The sequence below is a fragment of the Oncorhynchus keta genome, chromosome 27 (genome assembly GCF_023373465.1).
Source record: "Oncorhynchus keta strain PuntledgeMale-10-30-2019 chromosome 27, Oket_V2, whole genome shotgun sequence".
NCBI classification, from domain to species: Eukaryota; Metazoa; Chordata; class Actinopteri; order Salmoniformes; family Salmonidae; genus Oncorhynchus; species Oncorhynchus keta.
Window position 1 is genome coordinate 31,687,301 of NC_068447.1, and position 26,070 is coordinate 31,713,370.

The following is a 26,070-nucleotide window of genomic DNA, read 5'->3' on the forward strand; positions in this document are numbered from 1 at the left end:
GATCCAAAACATAAAGCAAAATCTACAATGGAATGGTTCAAAAATAAACATATCCAGGTGTTAGAATGGCCAAGTCAAAGTCCAGACCTGAATCCAATCGAGAATCTGTGGAAAGAACTGAAAACTGCTGTTCACAAATGCTCTCCATCCAACCTCACTGAGCTCGAGCTGTTTTGCAAGGAGGAATGGGAAAAGAATTCAGTCTCTCGATGTGCAAAACTGATAGAGACATACCCCAAGCGACTTACAGCTGTAATCGCAGCAAAAGGTGGCGCTACAAAGTATTAACTTAAGGGGACTGAATAATTTTGCACGCCCAATTTTTCAGTTTTTGATTTGTTAAAAAAAGTTTGAAATATCCAATAAATGTCGTTCCACTTCATGATTGTGTCCCACTTGTTGTTGATTCTTCACAAAAAAAATACAGTTTTATATCTTTATGTTTGAAGCCTGAAATGTGGCAAAAGGTCGCAAAGTTCAAGGGGGCCGAATACTTTCGCAAGGCACTGTAAACGTCCAATACAGGCAGGCCTACTGTATCCAATACAGGCAGGCCTACTGTATTCAATCACACTGCTCGTTCTATAATCTGCTTTGGAAGTTGTAATGATAGCAGGAGTCAGTTGGCATATGTAGAGGTGTACCGTACCCTAACCCGTCCAAGCATTCTCCCAGGGCAAAAAAATGAAAACGTTTCTGAGTGACGTTTTCCTTTGGGCTTTTTCTTTGGCACACAAACAGCAGGGGCAGTCCTACTTTGAGCGCGTTTCCTTTTATTCTGGAAATGAAAAACTGAGTTTTTGCTTTGCTTCTCGCAATTGATGAGATTTGCCTAGGGGCATGCAGTTTTGCCTGCGGCACGGTGTTTGTCCTCTTGCTTCTTTTTTCTCCTGCTCCCATTTCAGTCCTTTGATCACTCGCCAAGACATTGGATACAAACATCATGGGTCCTGACTGAGACAATGGGCCTGGCCTGATTTATTGTTCTAGGTCTAGGAGCTCCGCTGGCTGTGAAAGCATCTAGGGGTAGATTAGACAAATACAGTTTAAGTGTCCCCAAGCCTAGGGCCTATGTGCAGGAGGACCAAATAAAGAGAACACTTTGATCGACTCTCTACCCTACCTTATCACAGAGGGTTGTAAGAGCCACCGAGTTCTATGGATTCTGGATGGCTCAAGCTGCAGAATGTATAGACAAAATAGCCTGTCGAGATAGCAGTTAGGCAAGTGTTGGCATTCTAATTGCACTACAACAAAGCCATGACATCTACAGTAGCTACAGAAGACCTAAAAAACAGATCCACAAGGCCTTTATACTGTTTGCCAAGTGAAAATGTGCATTTTCAATGTTGTTTTGTTCTCAATACAATGTATTTTGGAAAGAGAAAACAAATACTCTTCTCTTCCTTCACATCTACCATTCTCCATTTGTGCTTTAGTCTGCCTTTCACTGAGCACTTGAGGCTGATGCAGCAGGTACGGTGTCAGCATCACCTCCCAGATAGCTGGATGATCTCAATCTAGCACAAGGAGTCGCACTTCTCAAAAAGGTCACACACCCGTACATACATACGCACACAGGTATGTACGCGCACAATCGCTAATTAAAGTCTGCCGTCACCCTCGATGCTGCATGCATTATCACCTTCCTCAAGATGAGGTGCAGAGAGAGGCGTCAGCCCCACTGAAGTTTCACAATAGAACACAAACTGAAGTCAATCTGACTGTTTTAACAAAATCCACATTTCCCAGTTATGAAGACCCACAAAGGAACAAAAAGGTGTCAATGCTGAGGGAGATCATTTGTTTTTAATAAAAGTGATTCATTTCATCACACCGGTCTTCCTAACTCACAAAAGGCAAAAGGAAGTATTTTCGTCCAACAGCCTTTCATTTGAGCCGTTCTGCCTCTTCTACTCTACCGGAGATGTGTTTCATTTCAAAGTGAGCTAGGCCCAGCATGTGTAGCCTGGTAGACACCAGATTATTTTTCAAGAAGACATGGTACTGTAGATAATCATCTTAAAAAAGGCTACCCTGGAGCCGCCCAAATCCCAATTGTCCAATCAATCTGGATATATGCACGCTCACCTGTCCAATGGCATCCTTGTTAACATCCCTCGAGCGACAACAATAGTTAGTTTGCTTCGTATGAGACACTAATGAGAAATCCATGTACCAGTGGGTCTTTTGTTATGGGTTGTTCTGTACAGTGCAGAATGGTGCATTGACTAGCGCAAAGCACTTACAACAAAAACCTGAGAGCAATGTCAGAACTTATCAATGTATGAGTACATGAATAGCAGAGCAAAATATAGGCCTGCTAGCTTTGATTTTTAATCTCCCTCACTGTATTCAAGTTCACAGGTTCAAACTGTACTGACGGAACACTTTCTTCATGAAGTGGAAAAGCTTCAGGTAAAATGTCGCTTTAATTGCTCCGTGTTAGAAGTTAGAAGGTTACAGCCAGGTTGTGCTCACTAACGATGAACATATCGATGCACTAGCTTTTGTAATCCATAAAGGACATACATTCCACTAAACTGTCATTTCAGTGTGCTCACCAATGACAATGTCTGCCTGTGTCACAGCTGTGTGTGAAGGAGGATGACAGATTGAATGACCACCTATCAAACACATATCTTTAGAAGGTTTATGCCAATAATTGCCAATTTGCAAATAATACAGCACCAAAAGGCCAACGTTCTGAACAATCCAAAGTTCATGACACGATATTGCTCAGAGGGTGTATTCCAAAGCCTGACACACACTAGCACAGCCTCTAATGGCCACGATACTACAGTGAAGCCCTTGATAAAACATAACGGTGAGACGTGCCTTATCAAAACTGCACGTGGCTCAATACTGCTCCATCAGGAGGGTTCAACAGCGGGGGAAGAGGCCGTGCTGAACACTGGGACAGAGATAAAGGGGACTGACAGCATCATGATATCAATTTATCAATTTTCTGCCGCACGTCACTTAAGATAGAGCAGATATATAAATAGGACCGACACAACTGCACTGCGCACAGAATAGCGAGCGCATGGCTGCACCTGTCAAACATGGTTACGTCTCCTTAGACGAAGAGAATAGACAAGCCCTGATTTGCTTTTGGTAGCTATAAAAGGACTGTGTTTGTGACAAATTTTCAAGGGCAAAAATTGAAGGTAATTGGCAATCCATGTTTTGTATTGAGTGAGAAATGCCTCTTGCATGTGTGTAGATCTTTATTTTGGTTGCACTGTGTGATGCGTTGTCATCTACTTCTACCCGTGGCTGCAGACACGTTACATAGAAATCTCAGAATCAAGAAGGAATACAGTACTGCCAAGAGCAGGTTAGTAGAATCTGTAGCTAGGATCTGAAAATATTCTGTTTGGAGGAATGGTCTAAGATCCCTCCCAAATCTCATAAAACAATTTTGAAAAAGGCCCAATGTCATCATCCTCGTAAGGGATTGAAAAGAGGGGTGCCAATAATTTTGACCCCCATCTTTTTAGCATTTCTTTTTATTACTTGTTAAATAAAATCTCTCTGAGCAAAATAAAATAACTTCACCATTTTTTGGAACATACAGAAAGAATAGCTCACTATTTGCATTATTTATTTTATACACAGTCTTTTTTCCTCATTTCCATCTACCCACTGTACGTCAGAAAAACTAAGAATTATTGTAAACAATCACAACAAACGGTGCCCCATGTGAGTAGCATCATTTCCACTCGGATCATGTAACATGGTTCCTACCGTGTTGTGGCAGTCCGTGCTGACATGCTGCAGCAGCTGGCTCTCAAACTTCTCCAGGGAGGGATGCAGAGAGATGGACAGCCTGTCCAGGAAGCAGGTGAGGCTCTTCACCATGTGGGGCTTCAACAGGGAATCTCCTAGAGGCAAAGTACAGGTAACTGACAAAATAAAGGAAACACCAACATAAAGTGTCTAAATAGGGCATTGGGCCTTGGCATAGATTCTACAAGTGTCTGGAACTCTATTGGAGGGATGCGACACCATTCTTCCATCATTTTGTGTTTTGTTAATGGTGGTGGAAAATGCTGTCTCAGGCACCGCTGTAGAGCAGCCCAGCCCCTAAAGTGACTCTTTACACTATATGAAAAGGTTTTGTCTTCTCAGGAATTCAGCCTTCTCTGTGATGCTCTCCACATCCCTCATTCTGTCACACCTCTGTGAAGTTCCTGTTGTCTTTACATCCCGTAGGTCTGATATCTGATTGGAAGTTCACTTTTACAGTAATACAATTGGCCAACAACTCCCGAGTTGGAATCCAAACAGCTCTGATGTTATAAAAGGCACTCAAATTCATTGTCTCTTCTCTATGTTTTTGACATGCTGTGGTGAGATACACTCTCAATCTTCCTCCCTCTCTCCACCCAGAGCTATGGGCCATTGGTCATGCTATGGTCTCTCTCTCTCTCCTCCCAGAGCTATGGGCCATTGGTCATGCTATGGTCTCTCTCTCCTCCCAGAGCTATGGGCCATTGGTCATGCTATGGTCTCTCTCTCTCTCCACCCAGAGCTATGGGCCACTGCTAATGCTACGGTCTCTCCCCCTCTCCCTCTCTCCACCCAGAGCTATGGGCCATTGGTCATGCTATGGTCTCTCTCTCTCTCCTCCCAGAGCTATGGGCCATTGCTAATGCTATGGTTTCTCTCTCTCTCTCTCTCTCTCTCTCTCTCTCTCCCTCTGTTCATGCCTAGACTAATGCTTGTTAATGCCTTGTAACTTAAGCTTTATGCCTTGTATAATGTAATAATTCTAAAATGTTATTAAATCTATTTGACTAAGTATTCCATTCTCAGACCCTTCTTGACATCCCTATTTCCATAACTCAACTATAGTTACTTGCATATTGCTAAAACATCTTTATGGAGTCCGATAAACATTTTTAATAGACTTTGTCATATTAATACATAGTCTTATTATAGGTCACATGAGGTATATACTGTATATAATATAGCCTATATAATAAATATTACTTCAATACACACACACCATTTGAAAAGGCAATGCAGCCCCTATTTCAATGTAATTCCTGTTCTAGAGCAGCGATGCTCGTTTAGGTTTCACCTCTGAAAAATGATGCAGGCTACCTATACCTGTTCACAAATTGGGATTGGGAAGGAGTTAGATATCTTTGACCGAAGTCCCCACTTAGGGGATGCACTGTTGAGCGCAACATCCCGAGGGGTCAGTGCTGATTGTACAGAGATTGTGACAGCTGGTTGAATGGCGTCCCTTGACAAGGCAAGAACAAGGTGTATGTCAGGAGAAGTGCAGAATTATCAAAAGGAGAGTTATACTTGGAATATAGAGGAGGAATGGAGGGAAAAAGAAGCAGAGGAGGTCAAAGAGAGAGAGGGAGGAAGAGGGTGAGCTTGAGTCAGTGAAAAATGGTGGGAAAAAGGGTTTGTTAAAGAAGAATGGTAGAAAGTGTAATGGTAGAAAGGTGAGTGAGATGAAGACAGGAGGAGAAATGGAAGTGAATGAGGTCAAAGTATCAGAGGTGGTAGGTGTGTTGAAGTTCCTGGATCCCGAGGTTTGCACCAAGGGTCAGGAAAAAGATGAGTCTGACAGTAGGAGGCAGTGAAGAAAGTAGAGGAATATGGGTCAAAGGGGAGGGATCCTTAGAGGAGTGGTGTGAGTAGTAGATCTGTACCAGTACAGAGGGGTAGGCCAACAAGTAATATGTTTCAGTAAGATTGGATTTTAACATTTACAGCAATGGTTATCAACAGTCCTGCAGGGGTGGAACGTAGGTCACAGAAAATAGAGGTTGTGGTGGCAGCTACAAAGAGGTATTTGCTTGTGCTTGATTTGACATTGGAAAAGTTGCCATGCACCTGTAAAAATAATTGCTCAGATGTGCGAGTGCCTTTTGAATTTTGAAGGACTTAATAAATTAAAATAGTGGAGTAGGGTGAGTGTAGTAGATGGTAGGATATTTGTTTATTATTTTTTTCAAGCAAGGTATAAGGGAGTTATACTCCAGCCTAGTAGGTGGCGGTAATGCAACATTTATTGGATGCCAACCGCCCTTAAACCTCGTGGAAGAAGAAGCTAGGACAGGCGGGAGGCAGGGGCGCTTCAGTACAGTTAATAAAGAAGTTAAAGACGTTGGAAGTCAGCCGCCGATAAACCCCACAGAAGACACTTTTTAGCCAGCTAGTCTGGTACACAGCAGGCGTTAGCGACACCGTTTTGCTAGCTAACTACTTGAGTATCGTGTCTTACTTTGAATGCACTTTATAGGCCAAGATACTTGGCAAAACCGCATGGTAGGTTATGATTTTTTTTTTAAACGACACAAAGTTTGACCCAATGTGCGCACTGCACGCACCTCTCAACAGACGTTAGACAATTCCCCCAAACCTACACACAGGGGTGCTAAAAGCTTGATTTTCCTCACACCTCCCCTGGAGTTACACTGTTTTGGCCCGGGGGCTATTCACACACACACACACACACACACACATACACATACACATACACATACACATACACATACACACATATATATATATTTGTGTTAATGGAGATTGCCGCAAAACACATTTCCCCAGTAGATTCTAATCAAGTTTTCTGAAGCTACTTTGATGGGCAATTGTATCATTCACAATTTTATATAATACAGTATAACGTTATGATCATTATAATATGGCAATACATTACAATGCTTGAAAAATAATTAGATAAGGTGCAATCAAATGAACAATATAGCCTCTACCTTAGACTTTGTTTTTTCAAGTATCCTATGACATTAGATACCTAGCCTTGTCGATGTTCAAAGTCTAGTGAACCAACAGGAAGCGCAGTTGGTCACAGAAAAGTGTAGTGGGGAGGGGAGATTAAAAGCTCGTAGGCGACAGTCACTTTTCAAGACCAGTCTGCAGGTGGTAGACTATCTCTCATCGAATATATATATATTTTTTTTGCATCTTTATTTTTTTGAGCACTACTTTGACAAAAGTGACTTAAATCATTGTGCGACATAATTTTACCTTTATTTAACCAGGCAAGTCTTATTTTCAATGACGGCCTGGGAACAGTGGGTTAACTGCCTGTTCAGGGGCAGAACGACAGATTTGTACCTTGTCAGCTCGGGGGTTTGAACTCGCAACCTTCCGGTTACTAGTCCAACGCTCTAACCACTAGGCCATTGTCTTTCAGTTTAAAAAAAGTTAATTTCTGCTGGTACTTTAAACCTCCTATGCTCCTTTGAGACCCCTCTTTCGAAGTCACTGAGACCTCATGGTAGCCAACATAATGGACAACTGAACATTTATACATGACTCAAAGTATGATGGGATGTTAATTGCTTAATTAACTCAGAAACCACACCTGTGTGGAAGCACCTGCTTTCAATATATAACTCAAGTGTTTCCTTTATTTTGGCAGTTAACTGTAGCTACATGGAACCAAGTGACTCTCCATTTTAATCTGTTTTAATCATGTTTAATGAAGTTCCTGTTAGCCAGAGCTGACTTCATGTACAATTAAGTCTGTCGGTCCTCATGCTCATGTTCACAAAATGGATGTTTGGGGTTTATTTGAAACTTGTTTGTTCTCGGTCTGAATGACTCCAATGCTAGGGTATCTGCACTGTTGAACTGGTACACAAACAGTACATCTCATTGATAAAACAGAGCATGCCCTGATGTCCTATGTGCAAAGTATACAGTTGTGGCCAAAAGTTTTGAGAATTAAAATGAATAGTGTCAAAGTTTGCTTTAGATATTTTTGTCAGATGTTACTATGGAATACTGAAGGATAATTACAAGCATTTCATAAGTGTCAAAGGCTTTTATTGACAATTACATGAAGTTGATGCAAAGAGTCAATATTTGCAGTGTTGACCCTTCTTTTTCAAGACCTCTGCCATCTGCCCTGGCATGCTGTCAATTAACTTCTGGGCCACATCCTCAACTGATGGCAGCCCATTCTTGCATAATCAATGATTGGAGTTTGTGGGGTTTTGTTTGTCCACCTGCCTCTTGAGGATTGACCACAAGTTCTCAATGGGATTAAGGTCTGGGGAGTTTCCTGGCCATGGACCCAAAACATCAATGTTTTGTTCCCCGAGCCACTTTTGCCTTTTTTTGGCAAGGTGCTCCACCATGCTGGAAAGGGCATTGTTCGTCACCAAACTGTTCCTGGGTGGTTGGGAGAAGTTGCTCTCGGAGGATGTGTTGGTACCATTCTTTATTCATTATTTGTGTTCTTAGGCAAAATTGTAAGTGAGCCCACTCCCTTGGTTGAGAAGCAACCCCATACATGAATGGTCTCAGGATGCTTTACTGTTGGCATGACACAGGACTGATGGTAGTGCTCACCTTGTCTTCCCCGGACAAGCTTTTTTGCGGATGCCCCAAACAATCGGAAAGGGGATTCATCAGAGAAAATGACTTTACCCCAGTCCTCAGCAGTCCAATCCCTGTACCTTTTGCAGAATATCAGTCTGTCCCTGATGTTTTTCCCTGAAAAGAAGTGGCTTCTTTCCTGCCCTTCTTGACACAAGGCCATCCTCCAAAAGTCTTCGCCTCACTGTGCACTCACACCTGCCTGCTGCCATTCCTGAGCAAGCTCTGTACTGGTGCCCCGATCCGCAGCTGAATCAACTTTAGGAGATGCTCCTGGCGCTTCTGGACTTTCTTGGGCGCCCTGAAGTCTTCTTCATAACAATTGAACCGCTCTCCTTGAAGTTCTTGATGATCCGATAAATGGTTGATTTAGGTGCAATCTTATTGGCAGCAATGTGAAGACCTTTTTGTGCAAAGCAATAATGATGGCACGTGTTTCCTTGCAGGTAACCATGGTTGGCAGAGGAAAAACAATGATTCCAAGCACCACCCTCCTTTTGAAGCTTCCAGTCTGTTATTCGAACTCAATCAGCATGACAGAGTTATCTCCGGCCTTGTCCTTGTCAACACTCACACCTATGTTAACGAGAGAATCACTGACATGTTGTCAGCTGGTCCTTTTGTGGCAGTGCTGAAATGCAGTGGAAATGTTTTGGGGGGATTCAGTTAATTTGCATGGCAAAGAGGGACTTTGCAATTAATTGCAATTCATCTGATCACTCTTCAAAACATTCTGGAGTATATGCAAATTGCCATCATAAACACTGAGGCAGCAGACTGTGAAAATTAATATTGGTGTCATTCTCAACTTTTGGCCACGACTGTAGTGTGGACCCACAGCTTTATTCTTTAATGCGTTTCTAAAGAGTTTACTTTGCCAAGGATAGCTGCATACGCACCACAGCTACAGCTGAATCACTTGCCCATCGATTGAACTAAGCCAACAGAGTCGGTCCTGAACTATTTATGAGATTGGCCTGAGTATCAGTGCCTAAGATCTCACAACTCGGATTCTGTCTGGAATGTGGATCCATATTGGGTGTAAAACACTAGTTTTTTTTTTTTTTAAGTATGAGGGACAATGGATAAGCTGTGATTGTCAGTGAAGCTGCTTGCCGCCGTGTACTACAGCAATCACCTCTTTCAAACACCTTAGACGCCAAATCTCGGGTGATTATACTCGTCAGCAGTACAAAGCAGCAGCGAATGTGAATGAACTAAATGCAGGTCCAACATCCAGACAGTGGCAGCTTACTGTAGGTCGGCATGCTTATAGACCCAGAGCAGGAAATAGAGGATTAAGCTACCGAAAACCTTCAACGGACTCATCTTATAATAAACCCCACACTGTCAAACGGCATTACTGTACATCCTTGTATAAACTTGGTTTTACGCAACATTTCAACTTTGGAGGATGATTAACAAAAAGTGTGTTTTGAGAGAAAGCCTCCTTGAGAAATCCTGTGAAGACAACTACCTACGTCACAAAATATGAAATTGGAACGCTGTCGCGAAATCCTCCCGCTGTCGAACATAGTGGCCCGAATGGAGAACGCATTTCAAATCATTCCATTTTGAGTGTGACTTTCGATTAAAGCACAAATGAGAGCAGCTGATTGTCTATTAAATGTTTACATTCCCAGCGCCTCTGATTAGTTTTTTCAATTTGGAGACGGTGCTAAGTGGTTGAAGGATTACCTCCAGATTGCACTATGGGATTCTTTCAAATGGCTTTACTGAGGTGTTTTTCAGTCAAATATTTCTATAAATTCAGCAGACGATTACATTACAAAAGCCTTTAAAATTAGTTTGAACTAAGGTAAGCAAATGCATTACTGGATTAACAAAGGAACTGGCGGTAGTTTTATTTTTGTTAATCAGTTTTTATTTTTGTTTTCCGGTTTGATGTTTTGTTAGTTGGTGTGCGGAAAACCTCAAAATATATTGGCCCGCCAAGTTACAACATCACATATATTGAGACGTGACATAGCTTGACAATGGGCCGCCTACTGCAAATAACAACAATGTTAACTGTATGAGGGAAGCACTGGCCTGCGGTTTCCACTGTAGTCTTACCTGTAGGGGAGGGCGTAACCCCAGGGATGTTCTCATCTCCAGACACCAGCATGTTCTGGGGGAAGAGGTGCATGGCAGGGGCTAGAGCAGGGTGAGGCTTCAAGCTGCACACCAAATGAGCACCATCGATGGGCCTCAACAGCTTGTTCTCTACACAGACAGAAAAAAAACAACATAACACACAGCACATTGTTTTAATCAATATTCCTTTTATCGCAAGAACTTTCATATTACTGGCAATGTCACCAGAGGACTTAATGTTCCACCACTCTGTAATATATATGATTCCAATCAGCTTTATAGGGGACATGGAGTAATGCTTGTCACGCGCTCCTCACAAACAACTGTCACTCGTCCTGCCGGTGTTAAATAGGCTGCTGTTCCATATTTGGCTGCCGAAACCCAGGTCCATGCTCCATTACGTTGGGGGGCTGTTTGCAGGCGAACCTGGGCATGTGATTTGCGAAATGACAGCGTGGAAAAGCATTCCCTCGTCCCCGGAGAGGATATGAAAGAGGAGCGCGGGCGGCTGCTTAGGAAATGGCTCTGTGATGTGAGGGATGGGTTGACACGTCGATCCTTCAAACAGTCATCCAATGAAAAACCCGGCCCCATGATGCTTTTCATCAACACACAGTCGACGGTGTTGAGCAACAACCTGAGAAAGGCTGCACAGTGAATTTCATGGGTTCTGTGTGTTCAGCAGTACATCCCAAGATCTCTGCCTTGGAATGCGTGGTGATCGCTCACTCTGACAGCTCTGATAATTACATCTTCAAAGGAGACAGTGATGATCATTAATCGAAGCTCTATTCACTCCCAGTGACCGCCTCTTTATCAGGTTGACAGTGATGATGTATTTTGGAAGCGCCTCCCAATAGGACATTTGGAAAGGTTGATAGGGTTAACTGATGACGGGTTGGTTTATATTCAAGTCAATAATCAATGTAAACATGGGGGGGGGGGCATCATACATCTCCATGGCATCATACATCTCCCCTGAGTGGTACACTACATCACCAAAAGTATGTGGACACCCCTTCAAATTAGTGGATTTGGCTATTTCAGTACACACCCATTGCTGACAGGTGTATAAAATCATGCACACGGCCATGTAATCTCCATAGACAAACATTGGGAGAAGAATGGCCTTATTGAAGAGCTCAATCAACATGTCACCGTCATAGGATGCCACCTTTCCAACAAGTCAGTTCAGCAAATTTCTACCTTGCTAGAGATGTCCCATTCAACTGTAAGTGATGTTATTGTGAAGTGGAAAATGTCTAGGAGCAACAGCGGCTCAGCAACAAAGTGGTAGGTCACACAAGCTCACAGAACGGGACCGCCGAGTGCTTAAGCGCGTAAAAATCGTCCGTCCTTGGATGCAAGACTCACTACCGAGTTCCAAACTGCATCTGGAAGCAACGTTGGCACAAATAACTATTCGTCAGGAGCTTCATGAAATGGGTTTCCATGGCCGATCAGCCGCACACAAGCCTAAGATCACCATGCCCAGTTCCAAGCGTCAGCTAGAGTGGTGTAAAGCTTGCCGACTCTGGAGCAGTGGAAACGCGTTCTCTGGAGTGATGAATCATGCTTCACTATCAGTCTGACAAACAAATCTGGGGTTGGTGGATGCCAGGAGAACACTACCTGCCCCAATGCATAGTGGCAACTGTAAAGTTTGGTGGAGGGGGAATTATGGCCCGGGGTTGTTTTTCATGGTTCGGGCTAGGCCCATTAGTTCCAGTGAAGGGAAATCTTAATGCTAAAGCATACAATGAAATTCTAGACAATTCTGTGCTTCTAATTGTGTGGCAAAAGTTTAGGGAAGGCCCTTTCCTGTTCCACCATGACAATGCTCCCGTGCACAAAGCAAGGTCCATACTGAAATGGTTTGTCGAGATTGGTGTGAAAGAACTTGACTGGCCTGCACAGAGCCCTGACCTCAAGCCCATTGAACACCTTTGGGATGAATTGGAATGCTGACTACGAGCCAGGCCTAATCGTCCAACATCAGTGCCCGAGCTCACTAATGCTCTTGTGGCTGAATGGAAGCAAGTCCCCGCAGCAATGTTCCAACATCTAGTGGAAAGCCCTCCCAGAAGAGAGGAAGCTGTTAAAGCAGCAAAGGGGGGGACCAACTCCATATTAATGCCCATGATTTTGGAATGAAATGTTCAACAAGCTCTTTTGGTCGTGTAATTTGTTTGATTAGGGCTCAAACCTGGTTTACAGTCGTTTCCTGTGTGACACCATTGTTGTGCAAATGTGCAGGTACGCTACATTGGGTTAATTTCACATCCATCAATTCCATCTTTACAATATGAAACTGTACCGGATGGATGTTCATTTAAAGTGCTCTCACTGTGCAAGTCATATTATAATTTTGTCTCTTCCAATTCCAGCAACAGGGCCCAGGGGTCCAACCATAGCTCCAATTGGAGGTTGGTACAATGTTGTAGGAGGGTAGGAGCCTTGGAGGATTTATTTCCAATATATGTCCACAATCCAATATCTATATCAGCAGCAGGAAGCTTTAAGCCATTCCTATAGGCCTCAGAACCTCCAAAGCCAATGATAGGGATTTCAGAGTTAAAGTGGTGAAAAAATAGGAGGAGTATATCCCTGTTCCCCGAACCGTCTCACCCCCAACCTTTAACTTCCTCTGACAGGCGGCTGCTCTCAAATTCACTTCATCAGGGGAAAACTGCTTAACTCAAAATGGTGCACTCAAATGTGATAAAAGAGTGAACAGAACACTCAAACATGGTTTGAGGACGTCGTTGAAGCCACAGCTACACTTGCTGCGCGGCAATTTCAGCGTACGGCAGTGCTTTCATGGAAAACTGGCTCTTGCTGTAGTGGTAAAAAAAAAAATATGGAGGCGTAAAAATGAAACGTTCAAAGCATCTAGCTAGCTGAACACAGATGGGCGCACAGGTGTCGAGATCTCGGTAACTTTTTCATCATTTATTTCATATTATTCATAATGCATCAAGCTTGCCTCTCTGACGCAGCACATGGATTAGGGACTCTAGAAATTCTTCAAGCAGACATCTTGGTACCTTAGTGTCAGGCGAGCAAACTTGGCAGGAGATGAAGCGGAGGTAAAAATGGAAAGGTAGATCAGCAGCATCAGAGGGCTGGTGGATTTCCAAGGGTGACGGGAAGAAACCGCGTAATAATCAAGATGAATAGCAGATGGACTCCATGTGAAAAGAGGGGCTTTTACGGGCAAAGTCAAACACTGTTGCATTGATTCAGGCTATTCAAAAGGAGAAACAAAATAGCAGATTCCGATAGAGTAGCAATGATGGCTCAACCGAATCCTTTCAGTACAGTGATCATTAAAACATATTTTACATTTCAGCCCTACATTCAACCCTGCATCGATTGGGTTTCCGCCATGATGACAAGCTAAAACCCAAGGCACTTTCCAGTCCGTGGCAGCAGTGGATTTAAATACGGTAATGTGAACACAATGTAGTCTCACTGCACCAAGGAGCACTGTGCCATCTGGTTGCCCCCCATTCCCAGAGTGGGCCCCAGAGCAGCCCATTCTCCCCTGTCTCTTTCTCCCCCTCTGCCTCCCTTCCTTCTCATACTCTGCTTCCCTCCCGGTCAGATTGGGGCTTAGGTAAGCCAAGAAGTAACACCATCTCCTCCATGATCCCTCTACCCCCCAAGGTCCGCCAAGGAGAAGAGCTGCAGTGGGCCCCAGAGCGACCCCATATCTTCCTTCCCCACCCCCCTTCTCTTGTTTCCCCAGGTGGCACCGGCAGAGGGGCTTAGGTGGCGGCTGGCCGGGGCTCGGCAGGAGAACACAGACTGAGGAGGCTGGCAAGCAGAGCAGCACAGAGGCTCCCTTGGTTGCCACGGTCCCTGTCCCCCCTCCTCCTGGCATTGAATAACCCCTACCCCAGGCACTCTACCTGGCATGCTGGGCACACACACGTGCAACGTGGTCATGCACACAGACACACAGTGCTGACTTGACAGGCTGACTGGAGGGGCCCCATGTGAAGAGCCCTGCACAGGCATGAATTTTAATGCACAAGCCCTATCCATGCCTGTGACGTTCAGACCCTACCCTACCCAGGTCCGATTTCTTTTGACAAATTTAAGACCCAGCCCAAAAATCTGAAATAACTTCCTTCGTTAGTATCCATTAGCTACCCGTCTCGGTCTGTCCTCCCCCTCCCTGCACTGCTTGCGTTGCATGTGCTCTGCTGCTGTGTGAGTATCCATAGCAACAGCCCCGCCTTGGCCTGTTCAATGACGAGAGATAAGTGTTAACTTGCTACTTTTCGTCACTCTAAACTCCGGAAAATGATTATTTTCTGTGAAATCATTTCTCCTGTCGACTCTGACAATGTTGTGGTATATTTGATGAGGTTGAAGCACTTCTGACACCATGTTATGATCTTAGTAAGATATCACTGTAGGCTACTGCTCAGCAGAGCACGAGCAAATGGCTCAGATTCAAAATGTTAGTGATCAATTTAGTGATGCCCTGCCCGTACCCTAGTAATTGATGAAAAGAACTGTCCGTAACCCAATGTATAGTGTCGGAGCCGTCGGCCTCGGACCGGGTAGCAGCGCTCTACCCAGGTGTAGACTGTGCACTCCAGACCAGTCTTCCTGTATGAATGTCTGTCTCTATCGGGATGATTAGACAGGAGTGGAGGCTAAATTGAGGAGTACACTAGAGGAGAAGTGAGAGGTATACTGGAGGACATTGTACTCAAAATCCTGTCTCAGTGGGAAGAAAATACCACAGATTATACCACAAGTAACTAATGTTGAAGCAATGCCTCTTTTTGAACTCTTCATTTCACAGCACGTCCTCGTCGAGGTAAACAACACTTTTCTTCAAGTGTGAAGAAGAAAATATGCTCTCTTCCAATGAATAGCAGATAAAGCTCTTCCTCAAGAGAACAGGACAATACACGATTGCTGGCCTTCGGCTCCAGAAATAAGGCTCCATAATGAAAATTAATAGGGTTTCCTTTGTTTGGTCTTGTTATCCAAAGCAGCAAGGTAAACAGCTGTCCTCCTCCTGCCGTGTGTGTGTGAGGAAGAGAGATGCCTGAACATGAAAGCACGCATCGTCGACACGGCCTGAGTGAAAACAAAAAAGGCATCCTACCCCCCAACAGACACTATTTTAATAATTAAATGTACACAAAAGTCCATTTGAGAGAAAGATGCCTTTCCAATATTCATGTGACAAGATAGCAAACACTGCTTCTTGGGATTATAGATGTAGGATCTTAATTTGATCACACTGTTGCAGGAAAACCTTCCTGCAATACAGGATATTTCAAACTTAGTGTATTTAAGGTTTAAAAAAAGCTTCTGAAGATTTCAATTTTCAGACTAGATTTTCCCTAAAAATGTAGCAATCCCTAAAAATTGTCATTAAAATCCACATAATAATTCACATTTCTTGCTGCTGCAGGATTACTTTCCTGCTGTAGCAAACTGGCTCAAATTAAGATTCTACATCTGTATGTTGTTATTCATACATGAGCACAGGGGTTCCCAAACTTTTTTGGACCCCATTTAGAGATTTAAAAAATTATGCGACAACCACCATGTAAAAAAAGTTATGTAACATTGTATTATGTTTCATTTTTTCATTGAGGCTACGAGCATTACAAATCAGTCTGACCGTACTTTTGACAGCATTTCAATCTGAAGGAAGTATGGTTTGAAGTGACAAATGCATCAGAAAGGCATTGGGAAGTTCAGAAGATCATCACGCAATAATTTTGTATGATCTTCTGTATAATCAAATAAAATGTATTTATAAAGCCATTCTCTACATCAGATGTCACAAAGTGCTTATACAGAAACTCAGCCTCGAACCCAAAACAGCAAGCAATGCAGGTTTAGAAGCTCGATGGCTAGGAAAAACTCCCTAGAAAAGGCAGGAACCTAGGAAGAAACCTAGAGAGGAACCAGGCTCTGAGGAGTGGCCAGTCCTCTTCTGGCTGTGCCGGGTGGAGATTATAAGAGTACATGGCCGTTAAGGCCAGATTTGTTCTTCAAGATGTCCAAACATGTATACATGACCAGCAGGGTCAAATAATAATCACAGTGGTTTTAGAGGGTTCAATAGGTAGAATAATTATTCATTCCCCCACCCCCCCCAGTCTGATTTAGTGCCTATTCTTGTCCCCTCTTTTCTAATGAGTTCTGTGCAGCTAATGGCATTGTAGAGGGAAACAGACACATGCGTGTTCCTGCGAGTATTCTCCTTCAGTGATGGGGTCATACTATTTTGTAGCTTAAACCGTTCAAAAGATAGAACCACTTTGGTAGTAAGAAAACAAAGGTTATATGAACCAAGCATAAAAAACAACATTTTTCACAGTTTCTCTTGTGACCCCTTTTTCAAATCCGGTGACTCCACATGGGGTCACAACCGCTGGTTTGGGAAACATGGCATTAGTAAATTGTACTTGGCAATTCTTTGCATTACATTGGTATTATTCCATCACTGTAAGGCCTTTTTTCATATTCATAGGAATCACATTCCTGAAGGGCCTGAAATTAGCTCGATAGCAACAGAGAGACTGCTGAATGTTTTTGAGTAAAGAGCCCATTTCAGGCCACAGCCTAAATGTAGACTAAAATCTGGAAGATACAGCATCTTCTTGTTGATAGTGTATACTGCACCCAGTGAAATAAAATGTTAACACAATTAAATATTGCACAGCTGAATAAGGTAGGCCTATTCTAACATGGTTCAAATGGAAGATTTGGTTAACACACGCTAAAGTTGTGTTCACTCCATTTGAATTGGCTGAGATGGTTGTGGCTCACTAGACTTACTAAATGTTAGGGTTGTGATACCAGTATCGTAATATTTTTTCCATGGCAAAGATGAAAACACAAAGCAGACTAAACTCTTTGGTCCTTTAAAACCCTGTTATATGTCAAATATTGTGTGCTATATCTTGGAAAATAAATAAATGTGACTCTGGATGACAACATAACGAGGTTTGTTTCCAACATTAGGGCTGTTTTCCTAAACAAGTTAAAACCGCATTGTGTTTTGTTTACTTGCCACTATACTAACAAGTATCGCGATAGTGGTATTGTCCCGGCCCGACTAAATATGATACATGTAATCAGACAGTGGCACCGCCTTTCCCAATTAAGAAAGCTTTGTCATTGGCACTCGGGCGCTGAGATCTTTATTAAACACAGCAGACAAAACACAGTGTAATTATAATCAACACAATTGGGGCCCACTACACTTGGATTAGAGTGTGTCTGCAAGGGTTCCTCGGAGACTCAATGTTGACATCAACTAGTTCAATTAAATTGCAAAGCGGACCGCAGCGTTTCTGAGGCGGTCGTAAGATCTAGCTTAGTGTATCGCCTGTGTGTGTCAAATGGCATCCTATTCCCTTTATAGTGCACATCTGGACCAGGCCCCATAAAAAGTAGTGCACTATAAAGGGAACAGGGTGCCATTTGGGACACACCCTTAGTGGTTGTTGAACAGTGTGCATAAGAGAGCATATAAAAGACACTTACGCTCTATAGGGTCCCTCACTAGTGGATGGAGTAGGTTCCTTGGTGTTCCGTGGTACATACTTAGCCTAGGGACAACAACAACAAAAATGACGTTGAGAATCAATCAAAACAAGATGGACAAAGAGTGAATCACAATAGACACTGATACATTTTCTTAGAATAGATTCTTGTGTGTCTATTATACGTTTTTCAGCTTTATCTGTGTTCTGTGGATGTTAGATGACAAAGACGAGTGTCTCATTAAACACAAAGTGCAAGGCACTTCTCTGTCTGTAAGGTTAGGCTATGTGCAGGAGGCAGGAGCATTGGAAAGTTCAAATCATTTGAACTTGGCGCTTGGGCTGGGCGGTATAATAATAATAATAATATATAATATATGGGTATGGCCCAAACATCATATCTGGATTTTTTCAAACTTATTTGCGATTCATGACATACAGTACCAGTCAAACATTTGGACACACCTACTCATTCCAGAGTTTTACTTTATTTTTACTATTTTCTACATTGTAGAATAACAGTGAAGACATCAAAACTATGAAATAACACATATGGAATTATGTAGTAACCAAATAAAGTGTTAAACAAATCTAAATATATTTATATTTGAGATTCTTAAAATAGCCACCATTTGCCTTGATGGCAGCTTTGCACACTCTTGGCATCCTCTCAACCAGTTTCATGAGGTAGTCACCTGGAATGCACTTCAATTAACTGGTGTACCTTGTTCAAAGTCAATTTGTGGAATTTCTTTCCTTCTTATTACGTTTGTGACAAGGTAGGGGTGGTATACAGATGCTAGCCCTATTTGGTAAAAGACCACGTCCATATTATGGCAAGAACAGCTGAAATAAGCAAAGAGAAACGACAGTCCATCATTACAATAAGACAAAGATCAGTCGGTGCGGAAAATTGAGAATTGTTTACATTTCTTCAAGTGCAGTTGCAAAAACTATCAAGCGCTACGATGAAACTAGCTCTTATGAAGACCGCCACAGGAAAGGAAGACCCAGAGTTACCTCTGCTGAAGAGGATAAGTTCATTAGAGTTAACTGCATCTCAGATTGCTCCCCAAATAAATGCTTCACAGAGTTCAAGTAAGACACATCTCAACATCAACTGTTCAGAGGGGACTGTGTAAAACAGGCCTTCATGGTTGAATTCCTGAAAAGAAACCACAAATAAAGGACACCGATAAGAAGAAAACTTCCTTGGACCAAGAAACACGAGCAATGGACATTAGACTGGTGGAAATCTGTCCTTTGGTCTGGTGAGACCAAAATGTATATTTTTGGTTCCAACCAACGTGTCATTGTGAGACGCAGAGTAGGTGAACGGATGATCTCCGCATGTGTGGTTCCCAAAGTGAAGCATGGAGGAGGAGGTGTGATGGTGTGCTTTTCTGGTGACACGTTTTGTGATTTATTTAGAATTCAAAAGGCACACTAAAACAGCATGGCTACCAAAGCATTCTGCAGCGATACGCCAAACCATCTGGGTTGCTCTTAGAGGGACTATCATTTGTTTTTCAACAGGACAATGACCCAAAACACACTTCCAGACTGTGTAAGGGCTATTTGACCAAGGAGAGATTGAGTGCTGCATCATAATCACCTGACCTAAACCCAAATTTGGATGAGTTGGACCACAGAGTGAAGAAAAAGCAGCTAAAAAGTGCTCAGCATGTGTGGGAACTCCTTCAAGACTTTTGGAAGAGCATTCCTCTTGAAGGTGGTTGATAGAATGCCAAGAGTGTGCAAAGCTGTCATCAAGGTAAAGTGTGGCTACCTTAAAGAATCTAAAATATCAAATATATATTTATTTTTTTACTACATGATTCCATATGTGTTATTTCATAGTGTTGATGTCTTCACTATTATTCTACAATGTAGAAAATAGTAAAAATAAAGAAAACCCCTTGAATAAGTAGGTGTTTCCAAACTTTTGACTGGTGCTCGAAATAGGAGTTGTACACATAAAAGGTCAAATACACTGCATTTTCAACAGTCCGTAATAATCTAATGAATTCAGGACTTGTGCAGTTATACCTAGGCTATAATTATACGCCTTCCACAACCATAAAGACCCACCAATAATTTAATTATTTTATCAAAATAGTTTAACCTGATTTATTTGCAATAATCAATTATCTGGTTTTCAAGTTTGTCTATGAAAATGCCCTTTTTTGTAAAAATGTAACTAGAACCATGCATAATGCACATTCACTAATAATGACTAACTTCTTGTCGTAGGCATTAGACTACAGATAATGAACACAGGTCTCACCAACAATCTCTGAAGTCCACGTGCTAGTGATTAGCCAGCTTCAAGTTTAGCCAAAGCCCAACTTGGATCTATTTGCTAGCTAACAAGGATGAACAGTTGATTTGTTATGAACACACCCTTCTGTCGGTCTCCAACTGTTTGAACAGCATGTTGGCCTGTCCACTTTGTTCAGATGTTGAAATCAAGTGGTCTACCTTATTTCTCAGAATGAGAACGAGTTGCCAATTCCATATATAATTGTGTCTTATGCTTATTGCACGTTTATACATAACAGACTAGACAGCTAGTCTGACAGCCTGGCTAAAATGCTGCTCGCGGTATGTGGTAACCCCAATGCCGTGTGCGAACAAACTGAGCATTCATTTTACAGAATCAATGTTCATTGATACTCCTGTTTTGTTGGTGTCTGCTCTGTGCACAATTTGAGTAGTTGAGACATAAAAAGGGTATCATTAGAAAAGGTCATTTATCTTTTACAGTAAAATAATGTCTCAATGTGTTTCAGTGTCCATATGACTAATTCTGTTGGATCAAACCTCAAATGCAAATAGCAAGCAGAAACCGCTTGTCAGAGAGGTAGATGGGATCTCTCAACTTTGTTGGCCTGAGGGGCTTGGTGTCTGTGTAACTCAGAGGAAGAGGCAAAGCAAAGAGTGAGCTAAAATCTGTCCAAAATAAGGCCAATGCGTTTCTATTGGGTTATTTTGGACCTAAGCTTGTTGACTGCCTTTCCGCCTTTGGGACAAGGGACAACTCCCATTGTTAGGGCGGAGACGTGCATCTTGTCACAACAGACTAACTACAAGTTGATAATCTCCCATGATAATCCTTCACATGGCTCTTGATGGGAAAATTCGGAGACTGTAATTAAGGTGTGTGTTATGTATCAGGACATAGATAATCACCTTCTGTCCCCCTCGGTGGCCTGAGGTTCTGTCATGCTGGAGAAGAGGTGCAGGATGGCGAAGCCACACCCCAGTGCATGCTGGGAGCCGTCTGCCCTGGACTGTAACGCCGCCAGCTCCACCACGGCCACCACGCTTGGCAGACGCAGAGAGGTGTGGAGGTACACCACCTTCAATGGAACACACACAGGACAAGACATGATTGAATGAGTGAGTGAGTGAGTGAGTGAGTGAGTGAGTGAGTGAGTGAGTGAGTGAGTGAGTGAGTGAGTGAGTGAGTGAGTGAGTGAGTGAGTGCCAAGATCAGTAGTATTGAGGTTAAACAGTGGGATACGCAAAGAAAACAGACGGGCACAATTTATCATGAACTACTACACCACAAGGTAAAAGAAAAGTGAGCTAGTACAGAGCGATAAATGCCTTTTGAGGACAGTTCGGTTAAAAAAAAATAATAATCTATCACGGTTTTTGATTTAGTTTCCATAAAATAAAATGCACAATTAAAACAATTAAAAGTCCCATGATGGTATTATCCATAATTTATTATATAATTTCAGTTGTGTATATTAGATTCGCTTTATTCGCTGACTTTATTTCATTCCAAGTCATCATCTCATCTCTGTAAAGCTGCTGCCTATGCGGTCTGACAAAATCAATATTTTAGTAGTTCTTCAAAATAAATAAGGTATATTTTTGACTGCTAAAAACAAACGATCAATCGCTTCGATCATGCATTTTCAGGTAGATACCTCAAAGCAACTGCTCTCTATCCCTCTCGGTCGTGCATTCTTCCGTCTCCCTCTCCGTGTCTGCCCCACACTAAACTAACGTAGCAGGCGTGATAGAAACACATAGACCAGACAAGTAGGCCCGCAATGGATTATGGTCATTGTAATTAATTACCTCGGTTTCTGCGCTAAACTACTTTGCTGGTGACACTGTCTGTGATTTATTTAGAATTCAAGGCACACTTAACCAGCATGGCTACCACAGCATTCTGCAGCGATATGCCATCCCATCTGGTTTGTTTGGGATGAGTTGGACCACAGAGTGAAGGAAAGCAGCCAACAAGTGCTCAGCATATGTGGGAACTCCATCAAGACTGTTGGAAAAGCATTCTAGGTGAAGCTGGTTGAGAGAATGCCATGAGTGTGTAAAGCTATCATCAAGACAGGTGGCTAGCTTGAATAATCTAAAATATATTTTTTATTTGTTTGACACTTTTTTGGTTACCACATGTGTTATTTCATAGTTTTGATGTCTTCACTTTTTTTCTACCATGTAGAAAATAGTAAAGAAAAACCCTTGAATGAGTAGGTGTGGCCAAACATTTGACTGGTACTCTTATGTTGAATATTGGCCTGTTGGAAAGTACAACTCCCTACTACAATTGCACAGTTCTGTCTTGATCTGATTTATTTCTAGAGAAAGCGTTGGTGTTCATCTCAAAGTTAACTGAATGACTGACACATTGAGATACAGATTAACTACATATTACATTCAGGTACTTATGATAAATGTAGGTATTATTGCACTTGATGTGAAGGAACAGAAACATACACATTCAAAGAGAAAGAGCCGTGGGTGTGAAGAATATGGATGAAGTGGGTGAAGAAGATATCAGAAAATCACACCTTTATTTTCAAGCAAAGAGGTAGCCAAAGTCCTCACATTCATTTTGATAATAACAAGTATTTTAAATAGCTTAATGCAGTTAGTATGGGGTGATTCTTCCTCATGAAAACATGTGTTATTTTATATTTGTCCTTTTTGGTGAAATTCTCTCTGGGTATGCCAGTGTAGTCTGTATCCAGATATTTCCCTGGTTTGTAAATGAGAGCCAAACAGACACCCGGGGTTGCAGAGATCATATCTCATTGGGGGGAGGAGAGGATCAACTATAGCATCCTAATAAAGAAGGACTTTCACAGGTACACCCCCTGGTAAGACAGGGGCTTTTTGGAAATCCTCACTTAACTTCAAAATAGTGGATTTGGCTATTTCAGCCACACCCGTTGCTGACAGGTGTATACAATCGAGCGCACAGCCATGCATTCTCCAAAGACAAACATTGACAGTAGACTTTCAACATGGCACAGTAATAGGATGCCACCTTTCAATCAAGCCAATTTTTCAAATTTCTGAACTACTAGAGCTGCCCCGGTCAACTGTCAGTGTTGTTATTGTGATGTGGAAACATCTAGGAGCAACAACGGCTCAGCCGTGAAGTGGTAGGGCACACAAGCTCACAGAGCAGGACCGGCGAGTGCTGAAGCGCTTAGTGCGTAAAAATCGTCTGTCCTCAGTTGCAACACTCACTACAGAGGTTCAAACTGCATCTGGAAGCAATGTCAGTACAAGAACAGAGCTTCATGAAATGGGTTTCCATGGCCAAGCAGCTGCTCACAAGCCTAAGATCACAAAGCTCAGTGTTCTATGGAGTGATGAATCAGGCTTCATCATCTGGCGGTCCGACGGACGAATCTGGGTTTGGCGGATGCCAGGAGGACACTACCTGCCCGAATGCATAGTGCCAACTGTAAAGTTTGGTGGAGGAGGCCCCTTAGTTCGTGTGAAGGGACATCTTAACGCTACAGCATAAAATGACATTCTAGACAATTCTGTGCTGCCACCTTTGTGGCAACAGTTTGGGGAAGGCCCTTTCAGCCTAGTGGTTAAAGCGTTGGGCCAGTAACTGAAAGGTTGCTGGATCAAATCCCCGAGCTGACAAGGTAAAAATCTGTCGTTCTGCCCCTGAACAAGGCAGTTAACCCACTGTTCCCTGGGCGCCGAAGACGTGGATGTCGATTAAGGCAGCCCCCCGCACATCTCTGATTGAGGGGTTGGGTTAAATGTGGAAGACACGTTTCATTTGAAGGCATTCAGTTGTACAAATGACGAGGTATCCCCCTTTCCTCTTTCAGCATGACAATGCCCCGTGCACAAAGCAAAGTCCATTCAGAAATGGTTGGTCTAGATCAGTGTGGAAGAACTTGACTGGCCTGCACAGAGCCCTGACCTCAACCCCATCAACAGAGTTGGGATGAATTGGAACGCAGACTGCGAGCCAGGCCTAATCGCTCAATATCAGTGCCTGACCTCTATAATGCTTGAGGCTGAATGGAAGCAAGTCCCAGCAGCAATGTTCCAACATCTAGTGGAAAGCCTTCCCAGAAGAGTGGAGGCTGTTACAGCAGCAAAGGGGGGACCAACTCCATATTAATGCCCATGATTTTGGAATGAGCAGGTGTCCAAATACTTTGGTCATGTATTGTATTTCCCAAAAAAGCATTGCTAGTCTATGCCTCCATAACAAATTAGACTAGGAGAATAATAATATAGGTACAAATAACTATCTTCGATGCCACACACAGCCTACAGTCTATATTTGCATTGCTTTAAATGTACAGCATGAGAGTTAAGCATGGTAAATTAGCCAACACACTCTATGATCTATTGGTCCCGTAAGCCTGTTTGTTTTTAACATCCAGAACAGGAAAAAATTTAATTGTTGAAAGACGACAAGAGGTAAGCAAGCTTGAAATACAGAGGCAATTTCTGATGACCCCCCTTGCCTGTTCATTTTTACTCTGTCGGCTGCTCCGAGTAGGCGGAGATGTATTCAAATTTTAAACCACAGGGGCATCGCATTTTACCCACATCAATCTTTTATCTTCGCCATTTAGTGCACAACATGTTTTAACTCAAAATCACCTCCTGGATGTTTTTCAAATGCAGCTGCATAAAAATGGAGAGAAGTGAGAGGTAAAAAATAAAAAGGAAAGAGAGAAAGAGGTTGGCTTGTCAGCCAGGCCTTTGCTATTCGGAGGATAGCATCAAGTACATTGTGCCTCGCAGTTTAAAGATCTCGACTTGGTACATGATTCATCATTAACACATTTTGCACTTGACCTTGTCAAGAACAATTCAATGATCCAGAAAATGATGGCTGACAAAGTCTTAGAATTCTGCATGGCTGACTCAGAATGTATTCCATTCTCTGAATGGACACACACATGGAAGAGTGTGTGTGTCCCCCCAAAGAATGTATTTAATTCAATATCCATATATTGAAAACTTTCCCTCTACTTGGTTTGAATAAACAGAGTTGTAGGAATCCATATTTTCTATAATGTTTACTCAAGTTTACTTCCCTGCGATAATACTGATTTGAATTGTGGTGGACATGGTTCAGAACATGGATTTCCAATTCAAAGACGGAGTCCTCCTTTGTTGAGAGCTTCTCTTTGATTCTCCTCCAAATTGATTCCCTTCCAATTCCTCTAAATTAAACTGCTCTTATTCAAATAGCCTTTCTCAATTTGCAGGGATTCCAATACCTGGAGGACAGAGTTTAACAAGCTAAGGCAAACTCTAACATGATTGAGATCTTAAACAAAAGAAGGGTATCAACGGGTGCCATGTGACTTTGACCCCTTCAAACAAAAAGGCACAGTTTTCCAATCCCAATGTCATCATTCGTCAGAATATTCTTCACTATACATCTATAGGCTATTATTGTGAGGGGCAGGACACACACCCACCATCAAATAGCAGATATTGACACTTGAATTACATTCTAATTGACTTCAGTGAAACTTCAAACCACCAACCATAGAATTAGAATACTAGACATGAACCTTCTAATGATGGAATAAAGGTCAGACATTTTGGTCAGGGAGTTGGTCAACCGTGGTTTGCCAGTGCTGTGGTAAGATAGTGTAAAACTAGATGGTAACTTTACATTAATTAAGTTGTGGTGCATGATTTAGCTCTTTCAAAGCAAAGCAATTACATTTAGTCAAAGTTAAATGTAAAATAATTGTTCTGAATACTTTGATAAACTAATATATCAACCTTATTACTGTAG

At 42.4% G+C, this 26,070-nt stretch overlaps 1 protein-coding gene across 4 annotated transcripts in view; it reads right to left on the reverse strand.

The window, feature by feature from the left end:
• LOC118359804 (nephrocystin-4) overlaps positions 1–26,070 on the reverse strand; it is a 200,638-nt gene that overhangs the window by 140,332 nt on the left and 34,236 nt on the right. For all 4 annotated transcript variants that reach the window (XM_052482158.1, XM_052482160.1, XM_052482159.1 and 1 more), the window contains exons 3-6: positions 21,201–21,370; positions 18,010–18,074; positions 10,456–10,605; positions 3,751–3,887 (exon numbers count right to left, since the gene is read on the reverse strand). In XM_052482158.1, the coding sequence (XP_052338118.1) occupies positions 3,751–3,887; positions 10,456–10,605; positions 18,010–18,074; positions 21,201–21,370 (522 nt within the window). The remainder of the gene's footprint in view (positions 1–3,750; positions 3,888–10,455; positions 10,606–18,009; positions 18,075–21,200; positions 21,371–26,070) is intronic.